This window comes from Rutidosis leptorrhynchoides, chromosome 3 (genome assembly GCF_046630445.1).
Source record: "Rutidosis leptorrhynchoides isolate AG116_Rl617_1_P2 chromosome 3, CSIRO_AGI_Rlap_v1, whole genome shotgun sequence".
NCBI classification, from domain to species: Eukaryota; Viridiplantae; Streptophyta; class Magnoliopsida; order Asterales; family Asteraceae; genus Rutidosis; species Rutidosis leptorrhynchoides.
In genome coordinates, this window is record NC_092335.1 from 331,923,130 (window position 1) to 331,948,268 (window position 25,139).

Sequence of the window (25,139 nt, forward strand, 5' to 3'; positions counted from 1 at the left end):
TATATTGCAAAAGCAATTAAAAAGGGAGCAAATGAAGCTCACCATACTGTATTTTGTAGTAAAAATACATATGACGTCATTGAAAAAGTATAGGGTTGGCCTCGGATTCACGAACCTATATCATTTGTATATATATTAACACATGTAATTATAATCGAATAACTTATATATCGTTAATGATATACTTGTTATTTTAATAAATTATATGTTATATGTATTAGATATTATTTTATGTAACTAATTGTTTAATTGATAAAATAATATTAGTAATAATAAAAAGTTGTATTATTTTATGATAATAATAATAATGATAATACTTAAAATAGTTATAGTAATAAAGGTAGTTTTAATGAAAATAAGATGATAACTTAAATAATACTAATAATAATAATAATAATAATAAAAATATTAATGTTTAATTAAAAAAAATAATAATTTTAATAAAATTGATAAAAATAATTACTAGTAATGATAATATTAATAATGATAGTTTTAATAATAATAATAATAATAATAATAATAATAATAATAATAATAAAAATAATAATAATAATAATAATAATAATAATAATAATAATAATAATAATAATAATAATAATAATAATAATAATAATAATAATAATAATGATAAAAATAAAGAAGTTATACCATTAATCTTTAAGTAAGTCCATTAGTGTTTAGGGAGTCCAAGAAGATGACCTATTTATGTTGATAAGTGGATTCACCACCAGTCCATTAAAAAAATCCAGAATACTAGTGATCCTTTGTGGTGGGTTGAGGTTAGGAATAAAAGGGCATAAACCAAGTAATAGATAGCAATTTACAGCTGTGTGCTTCGATCCTCCCCTATGTCTATCGACCATCATCCATTATCATCTTTATAACCTAACGCTCATCATTATCATATTCATGATATAATTATCATCATACCATTATCATTTTTATGGCTCATCCTCAATATTATCCCTATACACGTTCTTATTCACATCATATTAACCATAATTCACGATTTATCACCTTATTCTAGTCATCATCTACATAATCGAGCAGCATATATGATAGTAGTTTCAACTTATCACTAAGAAGCCCACCAAGAAAGTTGGCTCACGGCCCACTTGTATTTTCATAAAAAAATTCGATCAGTATATATGTATTACCAAACAAGTGGGTTATAATATAATGTTAATTGAGATTGTGGGTCACAAATCAAGTAACCACTACATCTTTATTCAACATTATCACGCGTTTAATGTTCCTTTACTTCATCATCTTTACAGCTCATGAACCTAATGTATTACTTTTATATCCACCAAAATTCATTGTTATTATGATATAACGTAAACTAAGTGGGGGATATATTGTGAAGTTCTCACCAACTACTTAATTTCTTTCTTTATTACTACAAAAGGAACGTCCCTACAGCAACTATATATGTCGGCCATCTTCTTCCTTTTATAGATTAAAAAAAACAAAAAAAACAGAAATAGCGATTTTGTTAAAGGTGATCTAGGTGTCGGTTTATAGTAGTTAAACGTGGTGTAGTGTTCAAAATGAATGAAAACAGAAGGCGTAGTAGCAATGGTGACAGTGGTTGTTGATTCTTGTTGGGTGATTCTCGGTTAAGAATAGCAGAGAGAGAGAAGTGAGAGAGAAGTGTAGGGTTGTTCGGTTGTAGCTGTACACGTAGCAGTCGTGGTGATGGGTGGTGATTATAGTGGTGCTCCAGTGATTGTTGTTGATGGTGATCACGGATGATGGTATAGTGTTGGAAACAGATTTTGAAATAGTAAAAATGGTGATGGTCTTGATTAGAAAACAATAAGGTGAGTTTCAAATATAAAGAAAGTGGAAGTGGGTTCATTTGATCGAACCATAATTAAAACGAGAGAGATAGGGAGGAAAGAGGTGTTTCGTTATTCTTGGTGACCGAAGAATGAAACAGAAAGAAGGTAGTTGAGATGGTTGAAGATGTTAGTGAGGTGGTTCTCGATCAAAATTAGGAGGGAGAGAGAGATAGAACGAGAGGCAAGATGGTGAGTCAATTGGGTTTCGGTTCTGGAGTGGTGACGGGTTTGGTTGTAACAAGAGAGAAAGAGAGAAAGGTGGTGTTTGTTCGTGGTGGTGTAAGGTATCTTGTAAGGAAGAAAGGAGGAGGAATAGAGAAGAAGGATATAGATGAGGTTTCATGGATATCGAATCAAAACAGAAAAATGGAAACACAATTCTGTTACCGGCTGTAAATGTCTTGAAGTAATGGTGATGGTTGTGTGCTTGTTCGATTAGGAAACGAAACAAGAGAGGGTGAGGTAGATGGTGGTAATCGATGGTTGTGATCAAGGGCGGTTTAGGTTTCCCGAAGGAGTAGCCAAAATTAAGAATGGTGATGGGTCTTGTGGTTTGGGTTAGTATTAATTTCCATCAACATATTGTGTATGTATATATTTATATACACTTACGTATGGGTGATAATGATTTGTTAAAGAAGTCAAAAGAAACCACAGTTTACAATCCGTGAAATCCATTTGTTTGAATTGTATGTGTGTGATTCTCATTTGTGCATATATTATATTTAGCTAAAGTAGATAGATAATGTGGTGGTTGATCAAACACTCCTGAAAGTGAAAACAAGATTGGCAGTAATTGGGGAAAAATAGTTTGTCCAGTATAACATCTATCTATATGTATCTTTATATAACTAATAACTAATTTAATAATAATAATTAATAACAATATAATACTAAATATGAATGCACAAAAATGAATTAATAGGTAACAAATAAAGCATCCATCCTTTATCATTTTGCTACAGACGCTTATTTTATAATATTTAATATATGGTGATAACAGAATAAGAAAATAAAAAAAAATTGTAAATGAGAGATGCTTATCATATATATTAGCTAATAATATATATATTAGCTAATAATATTTATTTACAGATAGTGGTTCTTGAATCGTCGAAAATAGTCGAGGGTTAATTGAAAATATAAATCAGTTCAAAATTTTTGAGACTCAACCTAACAGGCTTTGCATAAAATATTACATCGTATCGAGAGTTTGATTTAAAATTAGTCGAATTTTTCCAGGTCGTGACAGTATAACTAGCTAACTTAATCTCTTCATCATTTCTAGTCAAAATCAAAATCAAGAACCTTCATGGTGTAAAAAGCAAGATCTAGAGTGTTAATTCACTCAAGGATGATTATAAAGCTAACCTTGATTTTGATACTAGATCAGCATACTTAAGATCTATATATGTCCAATATCTTAAAATGAAGTTAAAGTAAGAACCAAAGTGGTTAAACTATGTAAATTTATTTTATCTTTAAGCTGTCCAAATTTTTACTTGAAGTCTATGACCTAAACACCAACTTATGGTTGCTCTTTGGAACTCATGAATTTATATGATGTTCATATATTTGTTTGAGACTTCTGATTTAAATCAAAGGGAAAGTCATTTTAGAATTTATTTGGTGAAACATGTTCAGATTCATGGCAATCTGACCAAGTGTCAAAGATTCATGTATAACTTAAAGTATAAAATGAATTTTGAACCAAAGTCTTCTGATCTAATTAGTACACTTAATAAGGAAACCAAGGACAGTAAAATCACTTAAATACATTAAGGAATCATCAAGATATACTCCTATCTAGTTGACACAAGAAATTGTTGAAGTCAGAAATTAGTCTAAAACCTTATCTCCAAAGACAAGGTTAATGAAGACTTTAAGACTATTCCTTTTGTGAAAAATCACTTTTATATGTACTAAGGCTTCTGCAAAGTTCTTGAGTCAAATGGATAAGTTTTACTATTTTTAAATTTGCAAAAGATTGTGTAGTGTAAAACTGAACTGTTTTGCACACTTGTGAGAAAATGAACTTTTGACCAACTTATGTTCTGAGTTTAGAGGCTAACCTTACATGGTTAGAACCTAAACTCAAAGATCTTTCCACAGATACTAAGTTCACATAAAATGGATGTCTAGATCTTTAGAAACACCTACACTTATATCATGATAAAACTAGTCGAAAACATTCTTTTTCTAAAACTATGAACTAATGACTTTTGAAACCAAGAATCGATTTGGACATGTAAGATTACTTAAGGGATTGATCTTAGACTTTAATTAAGTACTATATTAAATAGTAAGACCTCTGACTTATTAACATTTCATTAGGTCTCAAGCCCGGAACACAGAACACAATCTGACCATTTACCGTGAACGTTCCGCACCGCTTTACTTGTGAGTTCGTAGTCCCATTTTTAATCAATATTTTATACTTTTTTGATGAGATAATACTTGTTTATTGTTTTACATATTGGAATCAAGTACTTACAACTATATTCTATGTTGAGTAACAAAGGTCAATTTAGAAAGCCCGATTTTGATATCGTTAATTACCGGTTTGGTAAACGCAAATATTATGAATAGATCTATTTGAGGATGACTCTTCACATCAGGATAGGCCTATTAGGCTATCAGATGCATAACCTTCGACCACTTGCACTTAGACCTTAAGTGACGCTTGTTTTTAGGTACTTTTACGTTAACGTTCGATATCGAAAGCTCATGAACTAGACTATCTTTTTAACTGTTTTATACATGAAATCTTGATGTCCATTAACTTATGCATAGTAACTAAACCTATGAACTCACCAATATTTATATTGACATTTTTAAGTATTTATCTCAGGTACTTTCAGGTAGGGCATCGTGGAAGTTTTCAAAATGTCTTTTGTTTAATCTAGCGATGATAGGATATATTATGATGTATTTGTATTTGTACTATGTCTGTACTTGTATTTTGTAACCACGATGTACCAAAACTAAAAACAGAGACCGTGATGTAATAATATTTATGTTTCCGCTGCTGTGTTAACTATGACCTGGGACACTATGTTGAAGTTCACACCACGTCTTGGGAAATCGAAACGGGGATCGTGACAGACATGGTATCAGAGCTTGGGTTATAGAGAATGTGGACAGTATTAGTGTGTCTAGACCTGACCAACTAAGATTGCATTAGTGTGTCCCGTCTATAACCGAATAAAATTTTTTCCGGTCTCTACTATTTTTCGAGTCATATATTATTACTTTTACTCGTCGAAAATTCTATAGGCTAACTTTTATATGTTGTGTATGTTAAGATGGCATCGTCTAGTTCTTTGGGATCCAACACCGTGACTGCATCTATCATTATTAGTGATGATTCTGACGATAACTCTAATAGGAATGAGTTTGAGATGTATCAACCATTCTAGCGACGATGGATCTGGGTTAGGGAAATTTTAGGTAGATGGAACCAACAAGAAGGAACCCCTTATCATGAACATAATGTGCCTCCGACCATTAACGGCAGGGATGGATTAATGGGTCAAACACAACAGGACGCGATATATACCTTGTTTGCTAGGATGTTTAGGCATGAGAGACGCATTGAATGGCTTCAAGGGAGGGTTGATTATTTGTATATTCAGGAAAATCAGGATGGTAACTATTCCCATTTTAACGAGATCGAGGGTGTTCAGTGTACACAGCAGGAGGAGATTGAGTTGTTAAAGCATCGTTTTGATGATTTATCTGCTAGGAATCGTAATCTTGCGGAGCAAGTAACTTGTTTGAACATCCAATTGAACGAAGTGATTTCGGTGGTTAACACCATTGCACCACCTTAGACTCATCGTTTGTGATTAGGAGTGTTGATTTTCTAGCTTACACACTTAAGATGTTCTTATTTTGGATATTATAGGTTAGGTAACTAATGTATTAGTTGTTTATATGTATGAAAGGAACTAACAGGTAGGTTAGATACCCAAATTTTGTATTATTGAAAAGCGTATCTTAATTGATAACTTTTATATTATGATTGCTTGAGTTCAAATTCATATTATGAACAATTATATATATGTTACTTATAATAGCTCGAATATTTGAATTATCTGTAGTTAGAAAATGCCTCCGAAGAGAAATCCAAACACGGGAATGAGTGCTGCTTAAATTGAGGAGATGTAACTCAAAGAGTAGCTGAAGCAGTTGCTAACACTGAAGCAGGACGTGCAGCAAATGCCGCGAACGAGAGGAGACCCGAGGTGGCAAACGTTCAGCAACGATGCAATTACAAGGCATTTATGGGTTGCAAGCCCAAGAGTTTTTCAGGAACGGAAGGACCTGTAGGGTTAATGAGATGGCTTAAAAAACTAGAATCAGTATTCCAAATCAGTGAGTGCGCAGAAAATGATCGAGTGAAGTTCGCATCATGTACTCTTTTGGATGGAGCCTTAACCTGGTGGAATTCTTTTGCCAAGTCTGTGGGTATTGATGTTGCATATAATACGCCATGGGAAGAATTCAAGAAGCAGATGATCGATGAGTATTACCCAAGGAATGAGATTCAGAGGCTAGAAACTGAGTTGTGGAACTTAAAGTTACAAGGAACGGATATCTCAGGATATACTAATCGATTTCTTGAGTTAGCTTTAATGTGCCCAACCATGGTCACTCCCGAATATAAGAGAGCTGAGAGATATATTTGGGGTCTGTTAGAAGACATTCAAGGAAATGTTATATCATCCAAACCTGAAACGATCCAGAGTGCTATTCGTATGGCACATGATTTGATGGCGCAAGTAGTGCGACGTCAACCAATCAATGCTAAGACGGATGTGAAGGTTACAACTGAGAAGCGTAAGTGGGATGGAAACCCAGAAGGCAATTCTAAGAAGCAAGGAACTACTAAGGTGGAGATTTCGAACAACAAGTATGCAGGAAAGAAACCCTATTGCAGCAGATGCACGAAACATCATTTCGGTGTGTGTACTGTAGTTTGTGATCGATGCAAGAAGCAAGGGCATCTATCAAAGGATTGTAGAGTTGTTTATCAGGGAATGATAAGAACGATAAGAACAATCAGAATGTTTGCTTTGGATGTGGTCAAGCAGGGCATTTCAAGAAAGAATGTCCCAAGGCTAAGAAGGGTGAAGCGGCTATGGGTCGAGCTTTTTAGATTACTACGAAGGAAGCTCGTGAAGACCCAGAGTTAGTCATGGGTACGTTCCTCATCGATAATCATTTAGCATCTATTTTATTCAATACCGGCTCTGATAAAAGTTTTATAGCTAAAGATTTTAGTGTTGCAATAAATAGGCCTTTAACTGCCTTAGACACTAGATATGCTGTAGAATTGGCAAACGGTAAATTGATAAAAGTAGATAATATTATGCGAGGTTGTGCCATAAATTTGTCAAACAATCTGTTCGAGGTTGATTTAATGCCCATTGAATTAGGAAGTTTCGATGTTGTTATTGGTATGGATTGGTTATCTAAGAACCGTGTAGACGTTAATTGTGCGGAAAAGTCTATCCGTATACCTCTTGAGAATGGTGAGAACTTAGTCATCCAAGGAGATAAGAGTAAGGTAAACCTTAATATTATTTCCTGTATGAGAGCTCGAAGATATCTAAAGAAGGGATATCCTTCCATTCTCGCGCACGTGAAAGAACTCAAAACCAAAGAAGTTGGATTAGAAGATGTACCAGTTGTTCGTGAGTTTCCTCAAGTATTCCCAGAAGATTTGCCAGGATTACCTCCGCATAGACAAGTTGAATTCCAGATTGATTAAGTTCCCGGAGCCGCACCAGTTGCCAAATCGCCTTATCGATTAGCTCCTTCAGAATTACTGGAACTATCAAATCAACTCCAAGAATTGTTAGATAAAGGATTTATTCAACCTAGTGTTTCTCTGTGGGGTGCTCCAATCTTGTTTGTCAAGAAGAAGGACGGATCTTTCAGAATGTGCATTGACTATCGAGAGCTGAATAAGCTTACAGTCAAGAATCGTTACCCGTTGCCAAGGATAGATGATCTATTTAACCAATTACAAGGGTCAAGTGTTTATTCTAAGATCGACCTCAGATCAGGGTACCATCAATTGAGAGTCAAAGAGGACGATGTGCCGAAAACAGCGTTCAGAACACGCTATGGCCATTATGAATTTTTGGTAATGTCATTTGGGTTAACCAATGCCCCTGCAGCATTTATGGATCTGATGAATAGAGTATGTAAGCCATATCTAGATAAATTCATCATAGTATTTATCGATGATATTTTGATCTACTCCAAGAATAAAGAAGAGCACGAGCAACATTTGAGATTAGTTTTGCAACTTTTGGAAAAAGAACAGTTATATGCTAAATTTTCAAAGTGTGGTTTTTGGCTAGATTCGGTCCAATTTTTGGGTCATGTGGTGAATAGTGAAGGTATCCATGTTGATCCTACCAAGATTGAGGCTATCAAGAATTGGGAAGTGCCTAAGAACCCGTCTCAAATTCGTCAATTTCTAGGACTTGCTGGATATTATAGAAGATTTATTCAAAATTTCTCCAAGATAGCAAGACCATTGACTGTGTTAACACACAAGGATAAGAAATTTGAATGGTCCTCAGCACAGGAATCTGCTTTTCAAATGTTGAAACAGAAGTTGACAACTACACCTGTACTATCACTACCAGAAGGAAATGAAGATTTTCTAGTTTATTGTGATGCATCTCGACAAGGGTTAGGATGTGTTTTAATGTAACGACAGAAGGTCATTGCGTATGCATCTCGTCAACTGAAGAACCATGAGCAGAATTATACAACTCATGATCTGGTGTTAGGAGCCGTCGTGTTTACATTGAAAATATGGAGACATTATCTATATGGGACCAAGTGTACCATATATACGGATCATAAGAGTCTTCAGCATATTTTCAATCAGAAACAGTTAAACATGCGACAAAGACGTTGGGTAGAGCTTATAAATGATTACGATTGTGATATTCGATATCATCCAGGGAAAGTGAACATTGTAGCTGATGCATTGAGTCACAAAAAAAGGGTTAAACCTCTGAGAGTTAGGTCATTGAATATGACTATTCAGACAAACCTTGTGTCTCGTATTCAAAATGCACAATCAGAAGCTATGAAGGAAGGGAACGTGAAGAAGGAAGGAATTAGTGAGAAGGATAAGAACTTTGAAGTTAAGAGTGACGGAACCCGATATTTTGCAAACAGAATTTGGATTCCAAAGATTGGTGGATTGAGAGAGCTTGTGATGAATGAAGCACATAAGACTAGATATTCAATTCATCCAGGGTCTGGAAAAATGTACCATGACTTAAAGGAATTCTATTGGTGGCCAAACATGAAGGCTGAGATTGCAACTTATGTTGGGAAGTGCTTGACATGTTCGAAGGTCAAGGCTGAGGATCAGAAACCATCAGGGTTATTGCAGCAACCTGAGATTCCCGAATGGAAATGGGAAAGAATTACGATGGATTTCATTACGAAATTTCCTAAGACTGCGAAGGGTTATGACACTATCTGGGTAATAGTGGATCGACTTACGAAATCTGCACATTTCTTACCCATGAAAGAAACCGACAAGATGGAAAGGTTGGCAGATTTGTATATCAAGGAGATTGTCTCTAGACATGGAGTTCCATTTTCTATTATCTCTGACAGAGATAGCAGATTTACGTCAAGATTTTGGTAATCTTTACAAAAAGCCCTAGGTACTCGTTTGGACATGAGTACGCCTTATCATCCCCAAACTGATGGGCAGAGTGAGAGAACTATTCTGATGTTTGAAGACATGCTTCGAGCATGTATAATTGACTTTGGAAGTGGCTGGGATCAGTATTTACCTTTAGCCGAGTTTTCATATAACAATAGTTATCACTCGAGTATAAAGGCTGCTCCATTTGAAGCTTTGTATGGAAGGAAATGTAGATCACCATTGTGTTGGAGTGAGATTGGTGATTCACAATTGACAGGACCCTAGATTATCCAAGAGACAACCGAGAAGATCTTTCAGATTCAAGAAAGACTAAAGATGGCAAGAAGTAGGCAGAAGAGTTATGCCGATGTCCGAAGGAAATTTTTAGAATTTCAAGTAGGTAACAGAGTGATGCTAAAAGTTTCTCCATGGAAGGGAGTAATAAGGATTGGGAAGTGAGGAAAGCTGAGCCCAAGATATGTAGGACCTTTTGAAGTTATTGAAAGGATTGGTCTAGTTGCATATAGATTGAAATTACCACAGGAGCTTAGTGGTATTCATAATGCTTTCCATGTATCAAACTTGAAAAAGTGTTTGTCGGATGAGAATTTAGTAATTCCTTTAGAAGAATTAAGTATCGATGACAAGTTGCATTTTGTCGAGGAGCCAGTAGAGGTATTGGATCGTGAGGTAAAAACACTGAAGCATAGTAGAATTCCAATTGTTAAAGTCCGTTGGAATGCCAGGAGAGGTCCAGAGTTCACGTGGGAACTTGAGGACCATATAAGGTAGAAATATCCCCATTTGTTCGATAAACGAAGTACCACCTAAATTCCGAGGACGAAATTTTTCTTAACGGGTAGGTAATGTCACAACTCTAGCTTTTCGACCTATGTTGTCTAGTTGACTTCTTTAAGTTACCTTTTCCGACATGACGAGTAAATTTATTAATCTATGTCTTGGTTTATTTAGGGTTTGTATAACCCTAAGGATGCATTTTAAGCTTTACTTGATTGGGTATTATTACTTTACATATTTTTCATAAAGTCATAAACCCTAACTTATCATTATAAACCCTAGTTTACTACTATAAACCCTAGCTCATTTCATAAACCCTAGACTTGTAATTTATATTTATATTAACCTAATAACTAAATTTAATAGCTACGTATTTTAGAATCTTGAAACATTTTCATTTGAACATTTGTTCATAAGATAAAAACATTTCTACACTTCATCATTTCCACAACTAGTCTTGATTTCCTTGAACTTAACCATTTCTATCAACCTTAACCTATCTTGATTAGAACCGAACTTTAGCTTACTTCCTAAACCCTAAACTTACAAGTAAAAATCTTAGGATCATACATTAGAAAGCCTACACAAGTACATGTACACTTGCAAAACCAAAAATTAACTAGAACACCTACACCATCATCATCACCATCGTCATTCATCATCATCATCATGTACATCATCAAACCACCTTCACCAAGTACTTCATCCTTAAGTAAATCTCATGCAAAACATAATGATTAGCTTCATTAATGATCCATGGTGAGTCATCTCCCCCTTTGCTTCTCCTTGAGACATGTCCCACACCACCACCACCACCATTTCTATATAAAGCTCACTTCTATCCTCCATTCTCCCATTTTATCCATTCTCTCTTCTTCTCTACTCTTTCTTACTCTCAAATACAGATCTTAGGTTACTTATTAATCATATTCTTGAAGCTTTAGAAGTAGATTTCATCAAGGTATAACTAGCTAACTTAATCTCTTCATCATTTCTAGTCAAAATCAAGAACCTTCATGGTGTAAAAATCTAGATCTAGAGTGTTAATTCACTCAAGGATGATTATAAAGTTAACCTTGATTTTGATACTAGATCAGTATACTTAAGATCTATATATGTCCAATCTCTTAAAATGAAGTTAAAGTAAGAACCAAAGTGGTTATACTATGTAAAACTATTTTATCTTTAAGCTGTCCAAATTTTTACTTGAAGTCTATGACCTAAATACCAACTTATGGTTGCTCTTTGGAACTCATGAATTTATATGATGTTCATATATGTGTTTGAGACTTCTATTAAAAGTTTCATGATTTAAATCAAAGGGAAAGTCATTTTAGAATTTATTTGGTGAAACATGTTCAGATTCATAGCAATCTGACCAAGTGTCAAAGATTCATGCATAACTTAAAATATAAAATGAATTATGAACCAAAATCTTCTGATCTAATTAGTACACTTAATAAGGAAACCAAGTACAGTAAAATCACTTAAATCCATTAAGGAATCATCAACATATAGTCCTATCTAGTTGACACAATAAATTGTTGAAGTCAGAAATTAGTCTAAAACCTTATCTCTAAAGACAAGGTTAATGAAGACTTTAAGACTATTCCTTTTGGGAACAAGCAATTTTATATGTGCTAAGGCTTTTACAAAGTTCTTGAGTCAAATGGATAAGTTTTACTATTTTTAAATTTGCAAATGATTGTGTACTGTAAAACTGAACTGTTTTGCACACTTGTGAGAAAATGAACTTTTGACCAACTTATGTTCTGATTTTAGAGGCTAACCTTACATGGTTAGAACCTACACTCAAAGATCTTTCCAGATACACTAATTTCACTTAAAATGGATGTCTAGATCTTTAGAAACACCTACACTTATGTCATGATAAAACTAGTCGAAAACAGTCTTTTTCTAAAACTATGAACTAATGACTTTTGAAACCAAGAATCTATTTGGACATTTAAGATTACTTAAGGGATTGATCTTAGACTTTAATTAAGTACTATATTAAATATTAAGACCTCTGACCTATTAACATTTCATTAGGTCTCAAGCCCGGAACACCGAACACAATTTGACCATTTAACGTGAACGTTCCGCACCGCTTTACTTGTGAGTTCGTAGTCCCATTTTTAATCAATCTTTTATACTTTTGGGATGAGATAATACTTGTTTATTGTTTTACATATTGGAATCAAGTACTTACAACTATATTCTATGTTGAGTAACAAAGGTCAATTTAGAAAGCCCGATTTTGATATCGTTAATTATCGGTTTGGTAAACGCGAATATTATGAATAGATCTATTTGAGGATGACTCCTCACATCAGGATAGGCCTATTAGGTTATCGGATGCATAACCTTCGACCACTTGCACTTAGACCTTAAGTGACGCTTGTTTTCGGGTACTTTTAGGTTAACGTTCGATATCAAAAGCTCATGAACTAGAATATCTTTTTAACTGTTTTATACATGAAATCTTGATGTCCATTAACTTATGCATTGTAACTAAACCTATGAACTCACCAATATTTATATTGACTTTTTTAAGTATTTATCTCAGGTACTTAACGTTTGGAAGCACTTTCAGGTCGGGCATCGTGGAAGTTTTAAAAATGTCTTTTGTTTAATCTAGCGATGATAGGCTATATTATGATGTATTTGTATTTGTACTTTGTCTGTATTTGTATTTTGTAACCACGATGTACCAAAACTAAAAACAGAGACCGTGATGTAATAATATTTATGTTTCCGCTGCTATGTTAACTATGACCTGGGACACTATGTTGAAGTTCACACCACGTCTTGGAAAATTGAGACGGGGGTCGTGACAATATGTATAAATTTATATTTTTTTTTACAAGTATAGATCAAGGTTTGTTCTTATGTTTATGTGTTTATGATTTTATGTGAATATAGATTAAAACAAAGATCAAAGAATTAAGAAAATAGATTAGGGTTTTATGTTATACCTGTAGTGACCCGAACTTTTCCATGTTTATATATATTAATTGAGATTGATATTTACATGATTAAATGTTTCCAACATGTTAAGCAATCAAACTTGTTAAGACTTGATTAATTGAAATAGGTTTCATATAGACAATTGACCACCCAAGTTGACCGGTGATTCACGAACGTTAAAAATTGTAAAAACTATATGATGACATATATATGGTTATATATATAGTTAACATGATATTATGATATGTAAACATATCATTAAGTATATTAACAATGAACTACATATGTAAAACAAGACTACTAACTTAATGATTTTGAAACGAGACATATATGTAACGATTATCGTTGTAACGACATTTAATGTATATATATCATATTAAGAGATATTCGTACATCATAATATCATGATAATATAATAATTTAAAATCTATTTTGATATTATAAACATTGGGTTAACAACATTTAACAAGATCGTTAACCTAAAGGTTTCAAAACAACATTTACATGTAACGACTAACGATGACTTAACGACTCAGTTAAAATGTATATACATGTAGTGTTTTAATATGTATTCATACACTTTTGAAAGACTTCAAGACACTTATAAAAATACTTCTACTTAACAAAAATGCTTACAATTACATCCTCGTTCAGTTTCATCAACAATTCTACTCGTATGCACCCGTATTCATACTCGTACAATACACAGCTTTTAGATGTATGTACTATTGGTATATACACTCTAATGATCAGCTCTTAGCAGCCCATGTGAGTCACCTAACACATGTGGGAACCATCATTTGGCAACTAGCATGAAATATCTCATAAAATTACAAAAATATGAGTAATCATTCATGACTTATTTACATGAAAACAAAATTACATATCCTTTATATCTAATCCATACACCAACGAAAAAAAACACCTACAAACACTTTCATTCTTCAATTTTATTCATCTAATTGATCTCTCTCAAGTTCTATCTTCAAGTACTAAGTGTTCTTCATAAATTCCAAAAGTTCTAGTTTCATAAAATCAAGAATACTTTCAAGTTTGCTAGCTCACTTCCAATCTTGTAAGGTGATCATCCAACCTCAAGAAATCTTTGTTTCTTACAGTAGGTTATCATTCTAATACAAGGTAATAATCATATTCAAACTTTGGTTCAATTTCTATAACTATAACAATCTTATTTCAAGTGATGATCTTACTTGAACTTGTTTTCGTGTCATGATTTTGCTTCAAGAACTTTGAGCCATCCAAGGATCCATTGAAGCTAGATCCATTTTTCTCTTTTCCAGTAGGTTCATCCAAGGAACTTAAGGTAGTAATGATGTTCATAACATCATTCGATTCATACATATAAAACTATCTTATTCGAAGGTTTAAACTTGTAATCACTAGAACATAGTTTAGTTAATTCTAAACTTGTTCGCAAACAAAAGTTAATCCTTCTAACTTGACTTTTAAAATCAACTAAACACATGTTATATATCTATATGATATGCTAACTTAATGATTTAAAACCTGGAAACACGAAAAACACCGTAAAATAGAGTTCAATATGAAACCATAGCAATTTGATTCACTCAAAACGGATTTAAAATGAAGAAGTTATGGGTAAAACAAGATTGGATAATTTTTCTCATTTTAGCTACGTGAAAATTGGTAACAAATCTATTCCAACCATAACTTAATCAACTTGTATTGTATATTATGTAATCTTGAGATACCATAGACACGTATACAATGTTTCGACCTATCATGTCGACACATCTATATATATTTCGGAACAACCATAGACACTATATATGTGAATGTTGGAGTTAGCTATACAGGGTTGAGGTTGATTCCAAAATATATATAGTTTGAGTTGTGATCAATACTGAGATACGTATACACTGGGTCGTGGATTGATTCAAGATAATATTTATCGATTTATTTCTGTACATCTAACTGTGGACAACTAGTTGTAGGTTACTAACGAGGACAGCTGACTTAATAAACTTAAAACATCAAAATATATTAAAAGTGTTGTAAATATATTTTGAACATACTTTGATATATATATGTATATATTGTTATAGGTTCGTGAATCAACCAGTGGCCAAGTCTTACTTCCCGACGAAGTAAAAATCTGTGAAAGTGAGTTATAGTCCCACTTTTAAAATCTAATATTTTTGGGATGAGAATACATGCAGGTTTTATAAATGATTTACAAAATAGACACAAGTACGTGAAACTACATTCTATGGTTGAATTATCGAAATCGAATATGCCCTTTTTTATTAAGTCTGGTAATCTAAGAATTAGGGAACAGACACCCTAATTGACGCGAATCCTAAAGATAGATCTATCGGGCCTAACAAACCCCATCCAAAGTACCGGATGCTTTAGTACTTCGAAATTTATATCATATCCGAAGGGTGTCCCGGAATGATGGGGATATTCTTATATATGCATCTTGTTAATGTCGGTTACCAGGTGTTCACCATATGAATGATTTTTATCTCTATGTATGGGATGTGTATTGAAATATGAAATCTTGTGGTCTATTATTATGATTTGATATATATAGGTTAAACCTATAACTCACCAACATTTTTGTTGATGTTTTAAGCATGTTTATTCTCAGGTGATTATTAAGAGCTTCCGCTGTCGCATACTTAAATAAGGACGAGATTTGGAGTCCATGTTTGTATGATATTGTGTAAAAACTGCATTCAAGAAACTTATTTTGTTGTAACATATTTGTATTGTAAACCATTATGTAATGGTCGTGTGTAAACAGGATATTTTAGATTATCATTATTTGATAATCTACGTAAAGCTTTTTAAACCTTTATTGATGAAATAAAGGTTATGGTTTGTTTTAAAATGAATGCAGTCTTTGAAAAACGTCTCATATAGAGGTCAAAACCTCGCAACGAAATCAATTAATATGGAACATTTTTAATCAATAAGAACGGGACATTTCAGTTGGTATCCGAGCGTTGGTCTTAGAGAACCAGAAAATTTGCATTAGTGTGTCTTATCGAGTTTGTTAGAATGCATTAGTGAGTCTGGACTTCGACCGTGTTTTCTTTAAAAATGATTGCTTAACATTTTTGTTGGAAACTATATATTTTTAACATATGAATATTATGTGATATATTAATCTCTTAACGTGTTTGATATTATGTGATAGATGTCTACCTCTAGAACAAGTCCCATTGACTCACCTAATAATAATGAAGAGTCAAATGTAAATTGGAATGATTTGTGGACTGATTCACAAATTCCCGAAGAGGAACCGGAAGAAGAGTCGGAACCGGAAGAAGAATCGGAACCGGAAGAAGAATCGGAACCGGATGAAGAAATAGAACCGGTGGGGGAAATAATAAAACGGTTAAGTAAAAGAAAATCCTCAACCAACCGACCAAAGTTAATTATGGTCAATGGTGTTTCCGCCAAGGAAGCAAAATATTGGGAGGATTACCAATTCTCCGATGAATCGGATTCCGACGAGAATTCCGATGATGTTATAGAAATTACCCCAACTGAATTTAAAAAGGCAAAAGAAAATAATAAGGGAAAGGGCATAAAAATAGAGAAATCTAATTCCAACCCCGATGAACTTTATATGTATCGTCAACCCCCGAAGTCCTTAAGTTGTAACAATGACCCGGGAACCTCTAAACCACCAGGTTTTTCTAAACCAATGTGGACAACGACGGCTCGTATTAGGGGAACATCATATATCCCTAGAAACTTGGCAAAACGAACCAAAACCGAAGAAGAAGAAACGAGCGAGTCGGAATAAGATAGTTGTATTCGTGTGGTGTAATATATGTAATATAGTGTTCTTATGCTTTATGATATATGTAAAAATTTCTTGTATTAATAAGTATTTTTTTATGAAACTAACTCTTGTCTATTTTACAGTTTAAAAACACAAAATGGATAGACAACCCAATATTTTAAGAGACCTACCCGGAGACATGATTGATGAAATCTTGTCTAGAGTCGGCCAGAATTCTTCGGCACAACTATTTAAGGCGAGATCAGTTTGTAAGACATTCGAAGAACGTTCCAAGAATGTCTTGGTTTATAAGAGACTTTCGTTTGAAAGATGGGGGATATCACATTGGGAAACCCATAAGTTACGATGTGTTTACTTTGACGCATATATTGCGGGGAACCCAAATGCTATTTTACTCAACGGGTTAAGAAATTATTTTGACTCAATATATCCGAATATTGGACTTCGTGATTTAGAAAAAGCGGCTAACATGCAACATAAAGAAGCATGTTATGCTTACGGATTAGTAATGTTCGCTTCTCACCAAAGTGAGAACAAGAACATCGGGCTACAACTATTAAACAAAACGTTTCCACAAGTGACGGAGTCGGTAATTGGGGTAAGAAATGAGGTTTTTAGATTATTACGGGACTGTTGGACATTACGTAACCCTCGTCCCTTTGATGACGTTACAACACGCTGTCTTATCAACGGCCATAACGGTTATGTTGCACAAGACCAAGGATGGGAAGTAGTCCTAGTAAAACCAGAATGCATGACTTGTTTCTGGACGTATGAATTACGTGTCTTTATTGCCTTTGCCGAACGACTTGTGTACTAGCTAGAATTGTCTTCACAACTATCTTGTATCAAAGTTATTGTGTGCTATATTTCATGCTTTATGTAAAATAAGCAGTATTGTAAGTTTGTAAAATATTGTATAAAAGTTTGAACGCGAAATATTATTACAATCAGTTTTTCATATAGAATTGTAGTAGTTGAATTGTATATTAGCTACTAAGTATGAACTTAACGGGTAGGTACTACCCGAATTTAAACTTATAAAACGCTAATATGAAGAAAAAGCTTTTATAAATGAGTTCATATTATGCTACGAAATACTATTAACTACTCTTAATATTCTGTATGATTAACTTGTTCCATTTAACTATTTTGAAGGAAATGGCACCGACTACTCGACACACCGTGAATATGAATGAAGAGGAATTCCGTACTTTTCTAGCTTCAAACATAGCCGCAGTACAGGCTGCGCTACATACCAACAATAACCTTGGATCTAGCAGTACAGGAAATCGTGTAGGATGCACCTACAAAGAATTCACTGCCTGCAAACCTTTGGAATTTGATGGAACCGAAGGACCGATCGGATTGAAACGGTGGACCGAGAAGGTTGAATCGGTGTTTGCCATAAGTAAGTGTACTGAAGAGGACAAAGTGAAGTACGCTACGCATACCTTCACAGGTTCTGCGTTAACATGGTGGAATACCTATCTAGAGCAAGTGGGACAAGACGATGCGTACGCACTACCGTGGTCAGCATTCAAGCACTTGATGAACGAGAAGTACCGTCCCAGAACCGAGGTCAATAAGCTCAAGACAGAACTTAGAGGGTTACGAACCCAAGGATTTGATATTACCACGTACGAAAGACGATTCACAGAATTGTGCCTATTGTGTCCGGGAGCATTCGAAGATGAGGAAGAGAAGATCGACGCATTTGTGAAAGGATTACCGGAAAGAATCCAAGAAGATATAAGTTCACACGAGCCCGCCTCCATACAACAGGCATGTAGAATGGCTCACAAACTAGTGAACCAGATTGAAGAAAGAATTAAAGAACAAACTGCTGAAGAGGCCAATGTGAAGCAAGTCAAAAGAAAGTGGGAGGAAAACGGTGATAAGAATCACCAATACAACAACAACAGCAATTATAACAATAATCGCAACAACTATCCTAACAATCGCAACATCAATCGCAACTACAACAAACGGCCCAACAACAACAACAACAACAACAACAACAACAACAGCAACCACAACAATCATCTTAACAACAATAATTACCGCAACAACAATAACAATCAGAAGCAGCTATGCCAAAGGTGTGAAAAGTATCACTCGGGGTTCTGCACCAAATTTTGCAACAAGTGTAAAAGAAATGGTCATAGCGCGGCGAAGTGTGATGTCTACGGACCAGGGGTTAACAAAACGAAAGGAACAAATGGTGTCGGAACGAGTAATGGCGGAGCAAGTAGTGTCGGAGCAAGTTATGCCAATGTAGTTTGTTATAAATGTGGAAAACCGGGCCACATTATTAGAAATTGCCCGAACCAGGAGAACACGAATGGACAAGGCCGCGGAAGAGTTTTCAATATTAATGCGGCAGAGGCACAAGAAGACCCGGAGCTTGTTACGGGTACGTTTCTTATTGACAATAAATCTGCTTACGTTTTATTTGATTCGGGTGCGGATAGAAGCTATATGAGTAGAGATTTTTGTGCTAAATTAAGTTGTCCATTGACGCCTTTGGATAGTAAATTTTTACTCGAATTAGCAAATGGTAAATTAATTTCAGCAGATAATATATGTCGGAATCGAGAAATTAAACTGGTTAGCGAAACATTTAAGATTGATTTGATACCAGTAGAGTTAGGGAGTTTTGATGTGATAATCGGTATGGACTGGTTGAAAGAAGTGAAAGCAGAGATCGTTTGTTACAAAAATGCAATTCGCATTATACGAGAAAAAGGAAAACCCTTAATGGTGTACGGAGAAAAGGGCAACACAAAGCTACATCTTATTAGTAATTTGAAGGCACAAAAACTAATAAGAAAAGGTTGCTATGCTGTTCTAGCACACGTCGAGAAAGTACAAACTGAAGAAAAGAGCATCAATGATGTTCCCATTGCAAAAGAATTTCCCGATGTATTTCTGAAAGAATTACCGGTATTACCCCCACATCGATCCGTTGAATTTCAAATAGATCTTGTACCAGGAGCTGCACCAATAGCACGTGCTCCTTACAGACTTGCACCCAGCGAGATGAAAGAACTGCAAAGCCAATTACAAGAACTTTTAGAGCGTGGTTTCATTCGACCAAGCACATCACCGTGGGGAGCTCCTGTTTTGTTTGTCAAGAAGAAAGATGGTACATTCAGGTTGTGTATCGACTACCGAGAGTTGAACAAACTTACCATCAAGAACCGCTACCCACTACCGAGAATCGACGACTTATTTGATCAACTACAAGGCTCGTCTGTTTATTCAAAGATTGACTTACGTTCCGGGTATCATCAAATGCGGGTGAAAGAAGATGATATTCCAAAGACTGCTTTCAGAACACGTTACGGTCATTACGAGTTTATGGTCATGCCGTTTGGTTTAACTAATGCACCAGCTGTGTTCATGGACCTTATGAACCGAGTGTGTGGACCATACCTTGACAAGTTTGTCATTGTTTTCATTGATGACATACTTATTTACTCAAAGAATGACCAAGAACACGGTGAACATTTGAGAAAGGTGTTAGAAGTATTGAGGAAGGAAAAACTGTACGCTAAGTTTTCAAAGTGTGCATTTTGGTTAGAAGAAGTTCAATTCCTCGGTCACATAGTGAACAAAGAAGGTATTAAGGTGGATCCGGCAAAGATAGAAACTGTTGAAAAATGGGAAACCCCGAAAACTCCGAAACACATACGCCAGTTTTTAGGACTAGCTGGTTACTACAGAAGGTTCATCCAAGACTTTTCCAGAATAGCAAAACCCTTGACTGCATTAACGCATAAAGGGAAGAAATTTGAATGGAATGATGAACAAGAGAAAGCGTTTCAGTTATTGAAGAAAAAGCTAACTACGGCACCTATATTGTCATTGCCTGAAGGGAATGATGATTTTGTGATTTATTGTGACGCATCAAAGCAAGGTCTCGGTTGTGTATTAATGCAACGAACGAAGGTGATTGCTTATGCGTCTAGACAATTGAAGATTCACGAACAAAATTATACGACGCATGATTTGGAATTAGGCGCGGTTGTGTTTGCATTAAAGACTTGGAGGCACTACTTATATGGGGTCAAAAGTATTATATATACTGACCACAAAAGTCTTCAACACATATTTAATCAGAAACAACTGAATATGAGGCAGCGTAGGTGGATTGAATTATTGAATGATTACGACTTTGAGATTCGTTACCACCCGGGAAAGGCAAATGTGGTAGCCGATGCCTTGAGCAGGAAGGACAGAGAACCCATTCGAGTAAAATCTATGAATATAATGATTAATAATAACCTTACTACTCAAATAAAGGAGGCGCAACAAGGAGTTTTAAAAGAGGGAAATTTAAAGGATGAAATACCCAAAGGATCGGAGAAGCATCTTAATATTCGGGAAGACGGAACCCGGTATAGGGCTGAAAGGATTTGGGTACCAAAATTTGGAGATATGAGAGAAATGGTACTTAGAGAAGCTCATAAAACCAGATACTCAATACATCCTGGAACGGGGAAGATGTACAAGGATCTCAAGAAACATTTTTGGTGGCCGGGTATGAAAGCCGATGTTGCTAAATACGTAGGAGAATGTTTGACGTGTTCTAAGGTCAAAGCTGAGCATCAGAAACCATCAGGTCTACTTCAACAACCCGAAATCCCGGAATGGAAATGGGAAAACATTACCATGGATTTCATCACTAAATTGCCAAGGACTGCAAGTGGTTTTGATACTATTTGGGTAATAGTTGATCGTCTCACCAAATCAGCACACTTCCTACCAATAAGAGAAGATGACAAGATGGAGAAGTTAGCACGACTGTATTTGAAGGAAGTCGTCTCCAGACATGGAATACCAATCTCTATTATCTCTGATAGGGATGTCAGATTTATTTCAAGATTCTGGCAGACATTACAGCAAGCATTAGGAACTCGTCTAGACATGAGTACTGCCTATCATCCACAAACTGATGGGCAGAGCGAAAGGACGATACAAACGCTTGAAGACATGCTACGAGCATGTGTTATTGATTTCGGAAACAGTTGGGATCGACATCTACCGTTAGCAGAATTTTCCTACAACAACAGCTACCATTCAAGCATTGAGATGGCGCCGTTTGAAGCACTTTATGGTAGAAAGTGCAGGTCTCCGATTTGTTGGAGTGAAGTGGGGGATAGACAGATTACGGGTCCGGAGATTATACAAGAAACTACCGAGAAGATCATCCAAATTCAACAACGGTTGAAAACCGCCCAAAGTCGACAAAAGAGCTACGCTGACATTAAAAGAAAAGATATAGAATTTGAAATTGGAGAGATGGTCATGCTTAAAGTTGCACCTTGGAAAGGGGTTGTTCGATTTGGTAAACGAGGGAAATTAAATCCAAGGTACATTGGACCATTCAAGATTATTGATCGTGTCGGACCAGTAGCTTACCGACTTGAGTTACCTCAACAACTCGCGGCTGTACATAACACTTTCCACGTCTCGAATTTGAAGAAATGTTTTGCTAAAGAAGATCTCACTATTCCGTTAGATGAAATCTAAATCAACGAAAAACTTCAATTCATCGAAGAACCCGTCGAAATAATGGATCGTGAGGTTAAAAGACTTAAGCAAAACAAGATACCAATTGTTAAGGTTCGATGGAATGCTCGTAGAGGACCCGAGTTCACCTGGGAGCGTGAAGATCAGATGAAGAAGAAATACCCGCATCTATTTCCAGAAGATTCGTCAACACCTTCAATAGCTTAAAATTTCGGGACGAAATTTATTTAACGGGTAGGTACTGTAGTGACCCGAACTTTTCCATGTTTATATATATTAATTGAGATTGATATTTACATGATTAAATGTTTCCAACATGTTAAGCAATCAAACTTGTTAAGACTTGATTAATTGAAATAGGTTTCATATAGACAATTGACCACCCAAGTTGACCGGTGATTCACGAACGTTAAAAATTGTAAAAACTATATGATGACATATATATGGTTATATATATAGTTAACATGATATTATGATATGTAAACATATCATTAAGTATATTAACAATGAACTACATATGTAAAAACAAGACTACTAACTTAATGATTTTGAAACGAGACATATATGTAACGATTATCGTTGTAACGACATTTAATGTATATATATCATATTAAGAGATATTCGTACATCATAATATCATGATAATATAATAATTTAAAATCTATTTTGATATTATAAACATTGGGTTAACAACATTTAACAAGATCGTTAACCTAAAGGTTTCAAAACAACATTTACATGTAACGACTAACGATGACTTAACGACTCAGTTAAAATGTATATACATGTAGTGTTTTAATATGTATTCATACACTTTTGAAAGACTTCAAGACACTTATAAAAATACTTCTACTTAACAAAAATGCTTACAATTACATCCTCGTTCAGTTTCATCAACAATTCTACTCGTATGCACCCGTATTCGTACTCGTACAATACACAGCTTTTAGATGTATGTACTATTGGTATATACACTCCAATGATCAGCTCTTAGCAGCCCATGTGAGTCACCTAACACATGTGGGAACCATCATTTGGCAACTAGCATGAAATATCTCATAAAATTACAAAAATATGAGTAATCATTCATGACTTATTTACATGAAAACAAAATTACATATCCTTTATATCTAATCCATACACCAACGACCAAAAACACCTACAAACACTTTCATTCTTCAATTTTATTCATCTAATTGATCTCTCTCAAGTTCTATCTTCAAGTTCTAAGTGTTCTTCATAAATTCCAAAAGTTCTAGTTTCATAAAATCAAGAATACTTTCAAGTTTGCTAGCTCACTTCCAATCTTGTAAGGTGATCATCCAACCTCAAGAAATCTTTGTTTCTTACAGTAGGTTATCATTCTAATACAAGGTAATAATCATATTCAAACTTTGGTTCAATTTCTATAACTATAACAATCTTATTTCAAGTGATGATCTTACTTGAACTTGTTTTCGTGTCATGATTTTGCTTCAAGAACTTTGAGCCATCCAAGGATCCATTGAAGCTAGATCCATTTTTCTCTTTTCCAGTAGGTTCATCCAAGGAACTTAAGGTAGTAATGATGTTCATAACATCATTCGATTCATACATATAAAACTATCTTATTCGAAGGTTTAAACTTGTAATCACTAGAACATAGTTTAGTTAATTCTAAACTTGTTCGCAAACAAAAGTTAATCCTTCTAACTTGACTTTTAAAATCAACTAAACACATGTTATATATCTATATGATATGCTAACTTAATGATTTAAAACCTGGAAACACGAAAAACACCGTAAAACCGGATTTACGCCGTCGTAGTAACACCGCGGGCTGTTTTGGGTTAGTTAATTAAAAACTATGATAAACTTTGATTTAAAAGTTGTTATTCTGAGAAAATGATTTTTATTATGAACATGAAACTATATCCAAAAATTATGGTTAAACTCAAAGTGGAAGTATGTTTTCTAAAATGGTCATCTAGACGTCGTTCTTTCGACTGAAATGACTACCTTTACAAAAACGACTTGTAACTTATTTTTCCAACTATAAACCTACACTTTTCTGTTTAGATTCATAAAGTAGAGTTCAATATGAAACCATAGCAATTTGATTCACTCAAAACGGATTTAAAATGAAGAAGTTATGGGTAAAACAAGATTGGATAATTTTTCTCATTTTAGCTACGTGAAAATTGGTAACAAATCTATTCCAACCATAACTTAATCAACTTGTATTGTATATTATGTAATCTTGAGATACCATAGACACGTATACAATGTTTCGACCTATCATGTCGACACATCTATATATATTTCGGAACAACCATAGACACTCTATATGTGAATGTTGGAGTTAGCTATACAGGGTTGAGGTTGATTCCAAAATATATATAGTTTGAGTTGTGATCAATACTGAGATACGTATACACTGGGTCGTGGATTGATTCAAGATAATATTTATCGATTTATTTCTGTACATCTAACTGTGGACAACTAGTTGTAGGTT

At 34.6% G+C, this 25,139-nt stretch overlaps 2 protein-coding genes across 2 annotated transcripts; both read left to right on the forward strand.

The window, feature by feature from the left end:
• Positions 1-7,044: 7,044 nt before the first annotated feature.
• Positions 7,045-7,620, forward strand: LOC139901132 (uncharacterized). Its single transcript, XM_071883870.1, has one exon. It carries the CDS (start codon positions 7,045-7,047, stop codon positions 7,618-7,620), a length of 576 nt encoding a protein of 191 aa, XP_071739971.1.
• Positions 7,621-8,001: 381 nt separating this feature from the next.
• On the forward strand, positions 8,002-8,577 carry LOC139901133 (uncharacterized mitochondrial protein AtMg00860-like). Its single transcript, XM_071883871.1, has one exon. It carries the CDS (start codon positions 8,002-8,004, stop codon positions 8,575-8,577), a length of 576 nt encoding a protein of 191 aa, XP_071739972.1.
• Positions 8,578-25,139: the final 16,562 nt, after the last annotated feature.

Coding starts and splice junctions, on each gene's coding strand:
- LOC139901132 (XM_071883870.1), top strand. CDS start 7,045: ATGGGTACGTTCCTCATCGATAATCATTTAGCATCTATTTTATTCAAT.
- LOC139901133 (XM_071883871.1), top strand. CDS start 8,002: ATGTCATTTGGGTTAACCAATGCCCCTGCAGCATTTATGGATCTGATG.